The 16,852-nt window shown below is 39.6% G+C and overlaps 1 protein-coding gene across 1 annotated transcript in view; it reads left to right on the forward strand.

The window, feature by feature from the left end:
- The window catches only part of LRGUK (leucine rich repeats and guanylate kinase domain containing), a 103,871-nt gene that overhangs the window by 28,728 nt on the left and 58,291 nt on the right, over window positions 1-16,852 (forward strand). The window contains exons 7-10 of the mRNA XM_035021137.1: window positions 3,656-3,799; window positions 9,016-9,096; window positions 10,699-10,785; window positions 12,151-12,257. Coding sequence (XP_034877028.1) covers window positions 3,656-3,799; window positions 9,016-9,096; window positions 10,699-10,785; window positions 12,151-12,257 — 419 coding nt within the window. The remainder of the gene's footprint in view (window positions 1-3,655; window positions 3,800-9,015; window positions 9,097-10,698; window positions 10,786-12,150; window positions 12,258-16,852) is intronic.

Below are 16,852 nucleotides of genomic sequence, written 5' to 3' on the forward strand. Positions count from 1 at the left end.
TGTTTTTGAAATAACTGTATAGCTCACTAATTTAAAAGTTGATTATATAGTTTGTGGATTATTCAAGATTCTTCTTCCTTTCCTCCTCTCTCCTATGTCTTACTCTTGGATGGCTTTGCTATTTTTTATTATATCTGTCACAAGGTGGGCAGGGAGGATTTTAAGCCATAAGGCTGGTAGCTTATTAATTTCTTATGTGAACTATCCCACAGGATACTGTTGAACTGCTATTTGAAATGACATCTTGGGGTTATCTGCAGATTTATGACATTTATAATATACTATTCCTGTCTTAACTACGGATAGTGGAAGGTTGGCTAGTGTTAATTTTTCTTTCCCTGAGCTTAGAGCTTGAAGTGGTTTTTCAAGAGACTCCCCTCCTTACGGCAAGTTAGGTGAGGGCAAAGTACTGGTTCCAGGACCAAGGACAGACCGTAGGCGAGGAGAGGTCTAATAATGTCCTTAAGATTTCATGTTTTCTGCCCACCGGGGCATGTTAGCTAAGCATAAAAGAAAATGAATTTGTTAAGTTGGTGGACAAACTTAAAAATTATAAAAGAAAGTCACATTCAAAAAATTATGATAATTTAAAGGAGTACTGGCAATATGCACTACTCCGTTGGTACCTTGTTAGAACCTTATCCTTTTCTTTGCATCTCTTTGTATTGGTGCTCCCAGTAACTTTAAGTGGAGCATGGTATGTGGAAAGAGATAGGGGGGTGTGCTTAGAGGGAGGAGAACTGAACTCATGATTAAGAAGATTAACACATAGCACTTTATTTTTTTAAAGATTTTTATTTATTTGACAGAGAGATACATAGCGAGAGGGGAACACAAGCAGGGGAGTGGGAGAGGGAGAAGCAGGCTTCCCGCCGAGCAGGGAGCCTGACGCGGGGCTCGATCCCAGGACCCTGGGATCAGGACCTGAGCCGAAGGCAGACGCTTAATGACTGAGCCACCCAGGCGCCCCTACACATACGCTTTAAACAAGAGTTTGTTTCAATAACTAAACAAGTAATCCATGTTGACAGTTCCATCTCAAGCAGCTTTTATAAAAAGCATAAAAGACTTATTTTTTCTACAAATAAATTAGGGGGATTATTCCCAGTCCCTGCCCCCATCACCCAAGATGAATCAGAAAATACGGACCATGCCATCATTCATTTCCCCTTAAAATTTTTGAGAATAGTAAGGGTTTCTTTCACAAATGTTAATGAAATACAGAAGATAAAATGATACACATTTGTTTCAATAATTAATGCTTTTATGTTTTAGTTTGTGGAATTAGAAAACCAACTGCTTTACTGCAAATAATTCATTTTACATTTTTTTAGAGAAAAGAGAATAATTCGCTATACAAACCAGTTAATTCTCTACCATCAGCTTTTACAATAAATGTAAGGGGGTAATGTGGTTTACTCATGGGCTATTCTGTCAACCACTTCTTTGAGCAAGTAAGGACAATGATTCCACACTTTAAAATTCATTTTGTCTTAGTAAGAGCCATTTATTTCTTCCTTTCCAAATTGGGGAGACGAAGAACATTTCTCACTTCATCTGTTTAAGAAAATAGCTTCTCTCTAAAGGCCCCCTTTTCCCTGCTGATCACGATTTTACAAAAAAGAAAAGCAGAACCGTTCTTGCTGAAACTGGATGTCCACTTTGAGGGGCAATGTATCCATTTTTCAGCATTGGATAAAGGGTTTGACTAGATGACTTTCAACTCAGAAATTCTGTGATTCTGAATGTTTCGCCGCTCTGCTTTCCTTTATGACCATAGGCTAGCTAATTAAACGTTTCTGTGTCTCACTCTTCTCTTGTGCATCTACCACTTTGAAAGCCATCAGAGACGCTGTAAAGATTTATTACAGTCTATCTTCCATAGTTCTAGCACTTCAAAGTCCTTCGGGAAGAAATGTATTATATATAAATTTTATATGTGGGCATGTTTTAAATAGGATAGTGAGGTCTTATTTCAATAAGTTAAATTAGTATGGCTATTATGTTAACTTTAGTGCAGTTTTTTCTTTTACTTTTCTATTACACTTTTTAGAAATTTTTTGAACTCTGAATAGTAGGAAATTTGACTTAGGCAAATGGGGGTTATGAGTATTTTTCCCTTCTGATTATGGAATTGTTCAAACATATATTTTAAAAAAGGGACTAGTTTAATGAGCCCCCATGTATTATCACCCAGCTTTGTAGATTATCAACATTCTATTAATGTATTTTAAAGAGCCACAGAATTAAACTAATGACTGCAAATCTTGCTCATTATTGAAGTGAAATCTTATGAAAGATAGGATGAAAATGAGCTCTTGCTATTAAAATGTACCAGGAAACATATATCAGGAAAAATATTGCAGTTGGAAGAGCATGCTATAATTTAATTTTTCATTTAAGTGCTTATTAAAAGTATTAAAAGCTTAAAGATGGGCATTTTATGTCCTTAATTGAAACCTCAAAATTGTCTTTATGATTCCCAACTTAAACTAAAAGTGTAATTTTACTGTGGCATGTTCTTACACTTCAAGGCTAAGAAACCCAAGGAATTGTATGTTGGAAAATGCACGAGAAAATGCCGGTTATTGTTGCCACTAGAATTTGTTGTTATGGGTCCATGGGGGTTGGGAAAGAGGATCTCTGAATCTTTGTTTTATGCTCATTGTCTGAGAAGATGCTTATGTGTGAATTATTGAAGAACTCAGTTATCTATTGTTGAATAACAAGCCACCCCAAGTGTGGTGCACGGAGAAGTCTTACTCACTCACCATTTTTTTGGCTAGCAGCTCTGCAATCTGAGCTGGCTTCAGTAGGGTGGTTTTGCTACTGCTCTTGCCTCCTTCAGCTGGCAGATTGGCTGGGGGCCGCGCTCAGCGGGGATGCTGAAATGGCTGCATTTTTCCTCTCTCTCTTTAGTGTCAGCACCCCTCTCCGTGTGACCTCTTCTTCTCCACGTGACCTCTCCACAAAGCCTCTCTCCCAACAGAGTAGCTAGAGTCCTTACATGGCGGCTCAGGGCTCCAGGACACAAGAAGGGAAGCTGCCAGGCCTTCTTAATTCTTAGACTTGGAACTGGCACACTTCTGCCATGTTCTTTTCTTAAGGCAGGTTGTAGGTCTGGCCCAGATTCAAGAGGAGGGACCTGCTCAAGAGCATGACTAACTCAAGCCATGGATCAGACTACCATGGCCCTTGTGATATGAAGTGATTATATTTAGAATGTTCCTGAAAACCAAGCATATGTGGGACTCACACTATTCTAGTGGTGTAACATGATGGCGCTGAAAGAATTGCAATTTTAAATGTTTCTGAAGATAAACACGGAGGTATGCTATTATTAAGCTTTAGGTAAATAATGTTAAAAGCTTACACTACCTAGCTTCTGTCTGTCCTACTGATTCAGACATTCATCTTGCATGAACTTTAGTGAAAATATGACATTCTGAATCTTCCAACTGAAAAACTGGGAATTCTTTCTGGGGTGTATGTGTATGTGTTTATCGAGGTGATCGGTGGAAATGGGAGGGTGCAGGGCAACAAGAATGGCTTGCTGATTTTAGGAGATTGGGGCAGAATCCAGAATGAAAACTTGGCCTTACACTTTTTCCTACTAGAAGCTTTTAAGACATTGGTTGTATTTTGCCAATTGTAGAGCAATAACCAGATTGAGGAGATCACGGGTTTGGAGGACCTAAAAGCCTTGCAGAGTGTGGATCTGTCCCATAATCAGATCAGCAGCCTCCAGGGCTTAGAGAACCATGACTTCCTGGAAGTGATCAACCTGGAGGATAATAAGGTAACGTCACACGTCACCTGTCCTGGTTTCAGTGTCTGCGTAAGAGGACATACCAAGTCCCATTATTGGTTTTTCAAGGGCTGTCACTTGAAATGCCGGCTTAGAAACATTATTCTAAAAAATCTCCAGGAGCAGTCATTGCAGAAGGACTGTTTTGTTTGTTTGTAATTAATATGATTCTTAATTTTTGGAAATCTGTTTATTCCTAATTACATTGTTTTAAGGGTTTAAATTGCAACCAAGTGGACATGACTTTCTGAAGTAGATGTGTTCGTGTAAAATTTTGTGTAGAAAAGTGACCTTGGGACTGTCTGAAATGTCAGAGCAGGGAAATGGGAGACATGAGAAGAGCCTCAGGCTGGTGTTGCCTGTGCCTATCATTTAAGGAGAAGAGGCGCAGGGAGTGAATTCCTATATTCTACTGGTAACAATAGTGTATGTTCCTAATCCGTAGGAGTTGGGGATTAGACTGACTCAAATTTTCTATATCTGGTTTAATACACACTTTGTTTCATAAATTATATAAATTGGTGTCCACTTTTATTTATTTTATTTATTTATTTTTTTAAAAGATTTTATTTATTTATTTGACAGAGAGAGACACAGCGAGAGAGGAAACAGAAGCAGGGGGAGTGGGAGAGGGAGAAGCAGGCTTCCCGCGGAGCAGGGAGCCCGATGCGGGGCTCGATCCCAGGACCCTGGGATCATGACCTGAGCCGAAGGCAGACACTTAATGACTGAGGCACCCAGGTGCCCCAATTGGTGTCCACTTTTAATTATACTTTATTTTCAGTGAAGCATTTGTGCCCATAATCATGGTATATCTGACTACTTAAGCAATAACGTCTATAAAACAATTGTATTCTTACTGAGTACTTTATCATAGTTTTTGGAAAGACTTCATAAGGAAGTTGACTATTTATTTCTCCTTGAAAATGCAAACTTGACTGGCCCTGAAAGAGACATTGGTCTTACCTGGGGTGAGATGTGATGCTGTGGAGACATTTCTCTGTTCAGGTGTGATGGTGCTTATCAGTTATGTCTGATGACTCTTTCTCCAGTGAACTCGCATCACCTGTTCGTCTAAACATCAAGAAAAGGCCATCTTTAGGTCTGGGGAAAAGTAGATTTTTTAATCACAGACAAAACTGTTCATCCTTATTTTTACTTGATTTGTATATTAAATTGTTTTGTCAGCTCCTAAGTTCATTTAACTTTTGTTCCCCGTGCCACGTATCTTATGAAATCAGCACAGTCTCTGTTTCATACAGTTTTAGTGTCTTTTCATGAAATTGCCGTGAAAATGGTTCTCACACATATCCAGGGACTGTTGAAAAGGTATGGAATGCATCCATTGAGTCCCAACTGAATGCATCTCAGAATTCAGGAAAAAGAATAATGGTTAATGGTAATAATAGTAATAATTGCAGTCATAAGATCATCTGGAGATATTTATTGAGTACCCGTGCACAAAGCACTGTTCTAAGCACTTCACATCTATCATCTCATTTGATCCTCACTATAACCCTACTATTGTCATATTTTATAGATGAAGAAACTGGGGCACAGAGAGGTTAAGTGTAACATGCCCAAAGTTCTACGTCTAGCAAATAGCAGAGTCAGGATGCGAATATAGAATGGTTTGCCTCCAGACTCCATGTTCTCAACACTGAAGGATAATACAGTAATTATCCTTCAGAAGACCATATAGTGTAATGCTCTAGAAGAGTGCTTTCTTTTAGAAATATAATGCAAGCCATAAATGTGAGCCATATATGCAATTTTAAGTTTTCTAGTAGCCACAATAAAAAAGTAAAAACAAGTAAAAGTAATTGTAATAATATATTTTATTTAGCCCAATATATCCAAAATATCATCATGTCAACATGTAATCTACAGAATAATCATTGATGAGGCACTTTATAACCTCTTGCCCATACTAAGTTTTGGACATGTGTGTATTTTATACTTACACACATTTCAGTTCATCCTAGCCCTATTCCAGGTGTTAAGTAGCCGCATGTGGCTAGTGACTACCATACTGGATAGTGCTGCTCTAGAAAGACCTCATGAATAAATATATCGTTCTCTTCCATTTCAAGAGACATTTCAAGTTACATCTGAAAATGATTAAGAAAAAAAAGAGGGGTATCATTGAGTGAGTAAAGGAGTTTATAATTTTCACATGTTCAAGAGACTCCATTAAAGAAAAAGTGGCCATGTGTCCCAAAGCAGGGAATCCTTCGGGAACAATTGAGTCCATAACAGTAACATAATTCCCTGGCTCCCCACTGGGCAGGTTGGGGAGCAACCAACAGTACTTTGAAATGTTGTTTGTGCCTTCCAAAGATTTCCTCAGAGATTTCCCCAGTACTACTGAGAATACCATGTCCGGGATGGAAAATTTGTCATTTAACAGAAACATAACTTAGCTGCTTCTCCTCATATGATTGATTTGATATTTTATCATTTGCACTTTCATCAGTATTATTTACTTGGTTTTAGCTGCTGACACATTGCTGTACCCTCACACGATCATTTCAACATCTCTTTTAAGTTCCTTTGCAAATGTTTCCCATCAGTTGGTGATTTGGGGGCCCTTATCACTCTCTAGAGTCCTTGTTAGAGTGGATGTCATTTCTAGCATTTAAAACTTATCCCCCAAATGTTAACTCTGTTAAAACCTCAGTCCTTTCTTCTAGAAACAAGACATTGGTTGGGGAGTTACTTAGAGAATGCTTTTCCTTCTTTTAGTGTCATTATTTCATAAATCAATCAGCCAATCAATCAATCAATCAAAGAAAAAGCTTTCACAGGCCGCTTTAGGTGTGGATACTGGGGCTTGGAGAGCATAGCCTACGAGGAAATGGCAAAATGAGAGTCAACTAAACTGCTCTCCCTAGGAATTCGAAGTTGACAGGCTGCTAGGGGTTGGGAGTAACCCACAGGGGCAGAGGAGGTTTGCGAAGAGGGGCATCTGGAATCTGGGGATCAGCTGTGCTGGTGTGACATTCTTAGCTGATGTTCCTTGAAGAATAGAACCTTTCTGGCAGTGTTTTACTCTTAAGTCATTCAGGGTGCTGTACCCCTACATCCACTGTAATGAATGATCTGTGATGCACACAGCCTTGGGTTTGGCATTTGAGAAGAAGACATGCGGGTGGGTCTGCTGTGGGTTGAGGTCTTCAGGAGAGGGAGGGGGGGCCAATGCAGGACAGTCAGTATCTGTGGAATGTGGCCAATTCAGCAGGCGTGGGATCTTGAATGCGGGCTAGCCCATACTTGCTTGGCTCTGCCCTTAACAGCCTCTTCCTACCTTTGGAAGGACTATGGGGGGTAAGGGAGCTGGATCCCTCTCATGTGACTCTCAAAAGACCAGGTGATCCCAGCTGACATTTTAGTTATAATTTTTTGTAGTCTGTGATCATGCTACTATTCATGTGTTTGTAACATTTCAAGATCTTTCCATGTCAGTTACCAGAGATGTCCCCATCTTCTAAAGTAAGTGCATAGTGTTCCTATTATGGGACTGTACTGTGTGCTCATTAAACTCATCACATAATGATGGGTTTTTTTCAGAATTTAGGAATTTTTAAACTTTTAATAAAAATGTTAGCCCAGACATTCTTTATCTAATGTTTGCCAGTCTGATGGTCTCTTCAGTGTAAACCTCTTGAGGGTGGGCAGCTGGTTCATAGCTTATGCACACATAACACATCAGCTTGCCCCTGAGGAAAAACGTGCTAGTTTCCACCCTCACCAGCAGTGCGTGCCAGTGCACGTGGCCAGGACTTGGTGGTGAGACATGTTCACGGCAGGAAAACATCCCCTGCTTGCATTTGTGTCGGGTCCGAGCACAGGAGCTGTGTCCTAGAGGAAGATCAGTCCACGGCTCTGACCAAGCAGTGTGAACCGAGTTGACTTTTCCACCTTCCTGAATCACACAATATTTAAAAAAATGATCCTTTTATCTTGCAGAGGATCGAAATGCCACTCTAATGGATCTAGTCATTGTGTTGAAAGAGCTGTGTCTGATAGCATAGCATCGCTATAAGCAGATTAATGCTTACTAATAAGCATATAGAACTAATGCCAGGTTCTATGCGGTGACTCAGAATTTACCTTTTACATTATGTCTTCGAAAATGGCATCCCTTGAACATGGTGCATATGTTCTTCCCCTGATTTAGCTCTGGGAGTAGTTTAATTTTAGCTGCATTTTGTGTTTGGATAACTCAGGAATTATCGGTGACTACCTTTGGAGAGCTTTCACAATGCACACAGAAATGACTTGGGGAGAAACAGAAATGAAGAAGCGATTATTAGTTTTTTTGCAGAAGTTTAGTATCCACATCTGAAATAAAATTATAATTATGCTAACTACAGGAAATTTAAGTAAAACTGTTTGTCTTTAGTGGGAAATCCAGGCATTCTGCAACCTAAGCTCTCTCCTTGGTCAAATTAAGAAGCTGTCAAGCAGCCTTTTTTCCCCTCATTTTTTAAAGTTGTGACACATAACCCACACAGAAAAGAGTATAACACATAAGGGTGCAGTTTAAACAAAAAATTTTAAGGTGAATGCCCATGTCAAGAAATGTGTCATATCATTTCTGTTTTTATCTTTCCTTGAACTAATTATCTCTTATTAAAAAAACAATAGAGCTACACATGCACACGTAGTAAGAAGTCTTCATCGGTCACAAGTAGCCAGGCTAGCAGAGGCAGCGTTGGGGAGGGAGACTGGGGAACAGGAGGGCTAGGAAGGATTAGGGTTGAGGAGAGAGAACCAAGGAGCCCCCACCTGCATTTTTTGTCCTATTTCTCTGATTCTGCATACTACGTTATCTCTGCCTTAAAATAAATAAAATATTTATTAATAAAAAATAAATAAAATATTTATTAATAAAAAATAAATAAAATATTTATTAATTAATTAAAATAAATATGGCTGAGATGAGGAATAGTTCAGAGAACTATTTTTTAGCCAGAGAAGAAAAAAAATAAAATGTGGCTATGTGTGTTCACGTTTAGTGAAGGAGCATGCAGTAATTCCCTTGTTCTGCATTCGGAATACTCTTGAGAAGGCTAGATATGCAACAGAGCAGTTTCTAAAATAAGTTGAAGTTAGAAGATCCATACCAGCTCCTCTTACAGTACTTTATATTATTGGTTGTACAGTTAATCTATTGATAATACTTTGTTTCTTTTATTAAACAGATTGCTGAGCTGGGTGAAATAGAATACATTGAAAATCTACCTCTCCTCCGGGTTCTCAATTTTCTAAGAAATCCAGTTCAGGTGAGAGAGATTTATGTGCGGAGAGGGGGTGAGGACTTTCTTGGAATTCTTCTTCAAGGAATACTTTTGATAAGGAGCATCAGGGATGTGCATGCACTGTATTTACCTTCATTCTCAATCTCTAAGGGAGGTTTGGCCATTGAGGAGGTTTAGGCCAAGGAGCAGCTATTCATGCCGTCAGTGAGGGTGGAGCCCGGAGTTTCCTGCTCCGGGTGGTCAAGTGTGACTCAGCCCTGCTGGTAATAAAGATCACGTGACACAGCTACTGAGACTGGAGCAATGTCCTTTTACGTTATAGAAGGTGCCAGGCTGGAGGTGTAGACAGACTCTGGTTCCTGTTGTATAATAGGGGAAAGAAAGTCTAAGATCAGATACCTATAGTAATTTGTCTGGATATAGGTGGGAAATTGGTGGTGTTGTAAAAACGATTATAGAAAGAAATACTCTATTTCCTATGGATTCTTCACCTCTGATATTCAAAAATCCACTGTTTTTCAAGCCTCTCTCTTTCCTACCATTGATAGATCCTCTCTCCTGGCTTCTCTCCCTCCCTCTTTTTCCATTTGTCCTTCATTCCACTTTGCTACCTATACCCTTCCCTTCCTTTTCCAGAGACTCTTGAATTTACCTTTTGTGTGTGTGTATCTCTGAGTACCTTTTTGTGTGTGTGTAACTTGATGAACATGTCTGGACAAGCCAAAAAAAAAAGCAAAAGCAAAAATGAAAAACAAAATTAAAAAATAAATCCAATCCTTGGTATGGGAATAGTGGCCGGCAACTTAAAAGCATCTCTGGTAAGAAAGGAGCAGGGCTTACAAAGCAACCATGACCCCCCCCCCCTTTTAGAGCCATGGGGAGTGTTTGTGCATGCCCATAAATAAATACCACAAACCCTATCAGACACATTAACTCACTTATATACATAACCCCCCCCAACTCACACATCAAAGGACAAGAAAGATACCTTTGTATATTCATTTCATGTGCACTCTTATCTATGAAATGCATCACCCACTAATACCTTTTTCTTCAAAGATGTTGCGTCTTAATACAAAACTTTAATTATATTTCTAAAAGCCAGATAATCCTAACATAGCAGATGGTTGGGAGTAATAAGGAATTTGTTCTATAAATGAATATTATTTATTGTTTAAAATAAATTCAAAATGGTACAAATTAATTCAAACTAATACAAAATAGATGACAAACTAGTCATAAATAATGTTCATTATTTGCAATAATGAAACTCTTTGGAGTTCGAAGAAAAAGGATTTGAATCACTAGCCATGGAATCTTAGGTGAAATGCTTCACCACTCAGAGGCTTAGTTAGTTTCTCTTTAGAAATGAAGATGATCATACCCATCCTGCTTATGTCACAGGGAGATTAACGAGATCACACGTTTGAAGAGCTTTGTAAAGCTACAAGGCACAGTCTGCGTGTGAGTTAATACGAGGGGACTGGTAAGCATGAAACTGCAGTCACCTTGAGGGTGGGTGTGTGTGGATAGGGTAGAAGCTGAAACACCTACGTGTGAGAGTAGCATGCTAGTGCTTGCTCATGAAGGCAACTGAATATTCATTCCTCTTGATATTTTAAATAGGAAAAATCTGAATATTGGTTCTTCGTGATTTTTATGCTCCTACGACTAACAGAATTAGATCAGAAGAAAATCAAAGTGGAAGAAAAGGTATGTAATCATATTATTCCACGTGTTTGTGAGTTAATGTGCTCAAGGGCTTTGCCGTCTGCCGGAGGACCGATGTAATCAATAAATGGCACACGTGACAATATGGGAATTAACTACTTATTTAGGGAGTGCTTCCTTACTCTGTGGTTTAACCCCCTGCAAAACTGAGCATCAGCACGAATGCGGCGAAGGTGCTGCTCTCGCACAGTCAACAGGCCGGCAGTGGGGACAGAAGCCGCGCTCCGTGGGTCCAGGCAGCAGCGCGATGGCAGTCTATGAACTTGGATAACTATCATAAGGGAGCGTGTGTGATTCTCACTGTGTTGCTCTAACCATTCATTTAATAATGAAATTTATTATTATGTCACTCTACATTTACAATCCAAAGGTACTCAAATCACTCTCCTGGTATTTTAAACCCTTAATTCTGCTCTTTAAAATCATGATCCCCCTGGACACACGGTTCCAGAGTAACTGGACCTGACACACTAACACGTGCCTCCCGGCCACCGTGCCAGGGGTGCTACTTTGTCTTGCTTTAGTGACTGGGGACAGCGGAAATCTCCACTAACCAGGGATCTCTTACGCTAAATGCCCATTTGAGATGAGCATGAAAGCAGGTATAAGTACGTAGAGGGGCAGATATTCCATTTCATACATGCGTTTTGGAAATCGCTGTTAAAAAATAGTTACAGATGTTAGTGCGTTGTTATCCTCAAACTCAGAGGCACTTGCTAGATTTCTTTTTCTCTTTAATGTTTTGTGAAGGGAATGCAATTCAAAAGCCTGCATTAAGTAGAGGTGGGGTTCACGAAGATCATGTGTGTAGAGGGGTGACAAGGACACATGGATAGAGAAGGCTACGTCACGAGGGAAAGATCCCTATCTTTGAACACAGAGAGCTCTGCTGAAAGAGGGGGAGGTTTGGGTAGAATTTGAGATCGTTGGAATTGCTCCTGGTGAGATGGCATGAGGAACACATCCCCGTGGTATCAACGACCTGGAATCTAGAACTATGTATTTTATTCCTTCCTCTCATACTCAGAGTGGGAATGTTTACTATATTAAAAGTAATCTTGGGCTTTAGAGGTTTTGTATTTGCTTCTTCTCTTCCAAACCCAGGAGCATAAAGAAGTGGGGGACCCAGGGACTCCAGCTCCATTATTTTAAGATAATCATCCTTATTTAGGTTTTAGGAAAGTGAGAGTAGACACAAAGACTGAGCACAAAGGTCCGTGAGCATGCATTAAATTATTTTCTGTACCTGGTTGCCTGTCTAGAATGTTTCACTCAAGAAAATCTAAGACTTGTCTTCTTTTAAGAAATGAAACGTGTTTTCCTCTTGCATTTCTAATTCTGGCAAAGGTTGCTGCCGTGAATAGATACGACCCTCCCCCAGAAGTGGTCGCAGCCCAAGATCACCTGACCCATGTTGTCAACAGTGTGATGCAGCCGCAGAGGATCTTTGACAGGTATTTGTGAGGGATCCCCAGGGTAGAACTCAGGGTGGCGAGCACAGGACAACCTCATCGTCTGCCCTAGCACTCTGTTTTGTCTTTATTTGTCTTTATTTGGCTGTCTCAGTTTTAGCGATTATCATCACATGCTTGAGTGTGGGATTTACTCATTGGTGGTTTCCCAGGTGTGGAGATGAGTGGATTCATCTTCCCTTTTCCATCCAGCCCCTTGAATGGTGGCTAGCCTCTGACATAGGACAGTGAAACACAATGTTTAAAAATGTGTCAACTTTCCTGCTGTAGGATAGAGCCATAGACCTTTGCCTCATTAACAGAGAATTATGATGATTTCTGTCCACTGTAAATTTTTCCTTAGCTGTGAGTAAATGCTCGATAGCCCTGCCAAAGAACATGAATGCAGATTATGAGAGAGTCCATAGAAGGAAGCCCAGCTAGCCCAAGGGAAACCTGAAATAGTCTCTATACTGATTGCACTGAGCCCGTGAATCACGCAGCTTAGTTGAACACATGAACAGAGTCTCTCACCTCTAAGTTCAAAGACAGATTTACCACAGTTTCTCCATTTCTTTTTAAACAATCTGTTGGAGCAGATGGCCTTTTATGCTATAAGTATATTGCAGAAATTCTACCAATACCCAAAGGCATTTAAAAAATACTTGTAAAATCTCTTCGTTATAAATGGCTTCCCTTCTTTATGTGGTATTTGCTTCTGTACTTCACAAGGTTGGTTTCCCACAGAGAGCACAATGTTTTGTTTTGCATCCAGGACATGATTTTTTACATGTAATTTAATAATACAGACATTGACAGTTTTATATATTTATGGTCGCCCTCTAGGTGAAATGATTTATCATTTATTTGCATACATCTGGAAAAGCACATTTGATTTAAAAGAAGGGCATTTATATCCTCATTGTATTTCTTTCCTAGTTTATGAGATTGCTAGTTGTTTCCTGCTTTAGGGTACATTTATATAAAAATATGGATCAAAGAAATTTACAGCACTGTCTGAAAAACACGTATTTCACCATCATTTGCGGCTATCAAGTAGATAAGAGCAAAGTGGCCAAGCAGTCCCAGATGCTCCAGAATGGAGCAGTGTTCATTGTGAGAAGCTCACAGAGACAGGGGCAAGCCTACCATTGCCCTTCCCAAGCTGGGCCAGTAGGGAACCCTGACTCTTGACCTTGGCATTCTTATGCTGCATTATTGGGGAACACCGTCCCTTCCCCTGGTGCAACTAGGGTGAGGATACAATACTAAAATTACATGGCAGAATGTTGACTCTGGCCTGGTAGTCGTGGATAGCTTTCTTGCTCTCCTGTATGACAAGGTCGTCCAGGTTCATCTTCTACAAGCCCTGTCCAAACTCTGGAATCAACCACTTCTCCAAGAAGCCCTGGTTTGTTTTAGTGAGAAATGGTACTTCCCAGTCACAGTCTGGGTGCTAGAGGTTATCCTTGCTACTGAGTTGGTCATTGTTGTTAGGCTTTTTAGTGGACAGAGCTAGGAATGTATTTCCTTCCTTCCTTCCTTCCTTCCTTCCTTCCTTCCTTCCTTCCTTCCATCCATCCATCCATCCATCCATCCATCCATCCACCCATCCATATATCCAACCACCCATTGGTCTATTCTATCTATCCTATTTATTTATATGTCTCTATCTACATCTATTCAATCTGCTTATATCTAGTCTATATCTAGGTAGATCTATATCTATTTATAGGTAGATGATAAGAGATCTCCTGAATTCATATTGATACTTTCAATTCAATTTCAAGATGATGGTTGAGCTTTTACGTATCCTCCTCTCTATTACATCTGTGTCCTCCCTCCCACATCAAAAACACAGAGGAAGATGGATTTAGAATATCCCATAATTACTTTTTTCTAATCCCTTGTTGCAACACAGCAGTATCAGTGCTAATAGGAGCATCAGCATGATTACTGAAAACACGAAAATCCTATTTCGCCTATATTCTTCTCCCCCCCACCACTTTTTATTGTGGTAAAGTATATATAGCATAAAATTTGCCATTTTAACCATTTTAGAGTGTCCAGTTGAGTGGCATTAATTATATTTACACATCACCACCACCTGTTTCCAAAATTTTTCATCCATCCCCCCCCCGCCCCCAAACAAAAGCTGTAACTAAGCAGTGACTGCCCACTGCCTGCCACTCCCAGTTCCTGGAGACTTCGTATATCCTTTCTAGCCCTGTGAATTTGCCTATTGTATACATTTTATGTGTCAATCACCCACGTTGAAAATAGTGTACCATATTTATATTGTCAGAACGTGTATCCATCACACACAGTACTTCCTCCTTTGCTGTCATTTGGTCTTAGTTCTGTGGATAACTGCATATTTATGGCTCCCGACCAGCCCTTGTATTGATGTCTCCTGAGTTAATTGGGTGTGTGGAGCTTGTTCTCCGGTAGACTCCTCAGGATAGGCTATGGGATCAGTATCCCATGACCTCTTGCATGTTGATAATATTCTCTGTCCTTTATACTTGAAAGTCATTTTTGTTATATTTGAAATCTGTGGCTCTTTCCTTGACTATATAAAGGATGTTACTCTTCTTTTTGGGGGGGTGCAAAACATCTATCAAAATCTGATAGACAGTTTTCTTTCCCTTATAAGTCATGTGTTCTCTTTTTCTAGCTGAATGATTTTTTTTAAGTCCAGTCATTTTACTAGACTATATCTTAATATTAGTCATTCTGGGCTAATACTCTCAGGTATGCTGTGTACTATTTCAATGCATAGTTTTATTTTTTTATTTTAGGAAAGTTTTCTTGAATTACAGTCTTTAATATTTGTTCTGTTCTTTTGCTTTGGTTTTCTCCTTCAGAAAGAAGATCTCCTTGGCCTATATTCAATATTTGTCACTTTCAATTTTTTTTCTCTTAAATCGTTTAAAAAATTTTACTTTCAGATAATTTTATTTTATTTTTTATTTTTATTTAAATTCAATTAGCCCACATATAGTACATCATTAGTTTTTGGCGTAGTGTTCAATGATTCATAAGTTGCATATAACTTTGAGATAATTTTAGATGCACATACAGTGTAAGAGATAATACAGAGAAATTCTAGATGTTTCCCCCAGTGGTGATACCTTGCCTAACTCTAGTAGAATATCAAAACCAGGAAATTGACATTGATACAACCCACCAACCTGATCAGATTTGACCAGCTTTGCATGTACTCATGTATGCATTTAGTTCTATGCAATTTTGTCACCTGTGTAGATCATATGAGCACCACTACAGAAGACTTTTGTCACAAGGATCCCTTTTAGAGCCATAGCCACCTCCTTCCTCTTCAACCCCCCTAATCCCTGGCAACCAGTAGTCTAGTCTCCATCTCTATCATGCTGTCATTTCAAGAATATTATACAAATGGAATCCATATAGTGTATAACCTTTTAGAATTGGCTTTTTTTTTTTTTAACTTAGCCTTATTCCCTGGAGATGCATTCAAGTTGTTGGATATACCAACAATTCATTCCTTTTTTTGCTGAGTAGTATTCCTTGTATGGATACACCACGATTAGTTTAACTATTCATCTCTTTTTTTTAATTTTATTGTTAATCACCATACATTACGTCATTAGTTTTTGATGTAGTGTTCCACGATTCATTGTTTGTGCATAACACCCAGTGTTCCATGCAGAACGTGCCCTCTTTAATACCCATCACCAGGCTAACCCATCCCCCCACCTCCCTCCCCTCTAGAACCCTCAGTTTGTTTCTCGGAGTCCATAGTCTCTCATGGCTCGTCTCCCCCTCCGATTTCCCCCCCTTCATTTTTCCCTTCCTGCTATGGGAAGGGTTTGTGCTATGGTGAGTGCTGTGAATTGTGTAAGACTGTTGGATCACAGACCTGTACCTCTGAAACAAATAATACATTATAAGATAACTATTCATCTCTTGAAAGACTTCTGAGCTGATTCCGTCTGGGGGCTATTACAAATCCAGCTATTAGGAATACTGATGTACAGATTTTTGCTCATGTACAGTTTCTACCTGCTTGCTTTCCAGTGGATACCCCTTGACTCTGCTGGGGTCCCCTTGTCCTCAGGCCTGTCACTTGCTGCCCCAAATCCCGACCCCCTCCCCACCCCCCCAGGAAGGATTCCATCCATCACTGGGCAAGGCTTGTGGGTTTATGGTTCATGGAGATACTTCCTCATCTGGTTTTGTTACACATGTTATCCATGGGCTTTTGCTCTTAACTTTTTCTCTTTTTTTCTGTGGATGCCACCACCACCTCCATTCTTCATCATAGAATCTATACCTTAGCATGTATTTTTAAAATATGTTTTATTCTGTATTTCTATAGTTGTGGCACGAGTAGAATTCACACACTCCAGCCAGCATGTTTTCACTCCTTAGTCCAGTCTTTCAGGCCCAGAAGCCGTGCCTAGATGCCTATATTAGCTCTTAGCTATTAGCTGTCCTTTGAGCAAGTTAATCAACCTCTCTGTACTTCAGTTTCTTTGTGTATGCAATGGGGATAATGATAGATAATGATAGAAACATCTTCATCCGCTTCCTGTAGTACTTAAATGAGGTAATGC

This window comes from Mirounga leonina, unplaced genomic scaffold (assembly GCF_011800145.1).
Source record: "Mirounga leonina isolate KUSES-001 unplaced genomic scaffold, KU_Mleo_1.0 Mir_174, whole genome shotgun sequence".
NCBI classification, from domain to species: Eukaryota; Metazoa; Chordata; class Mammalia; order Carnivora; family Phocidae; genus Mirounga; species Mirounga leonina.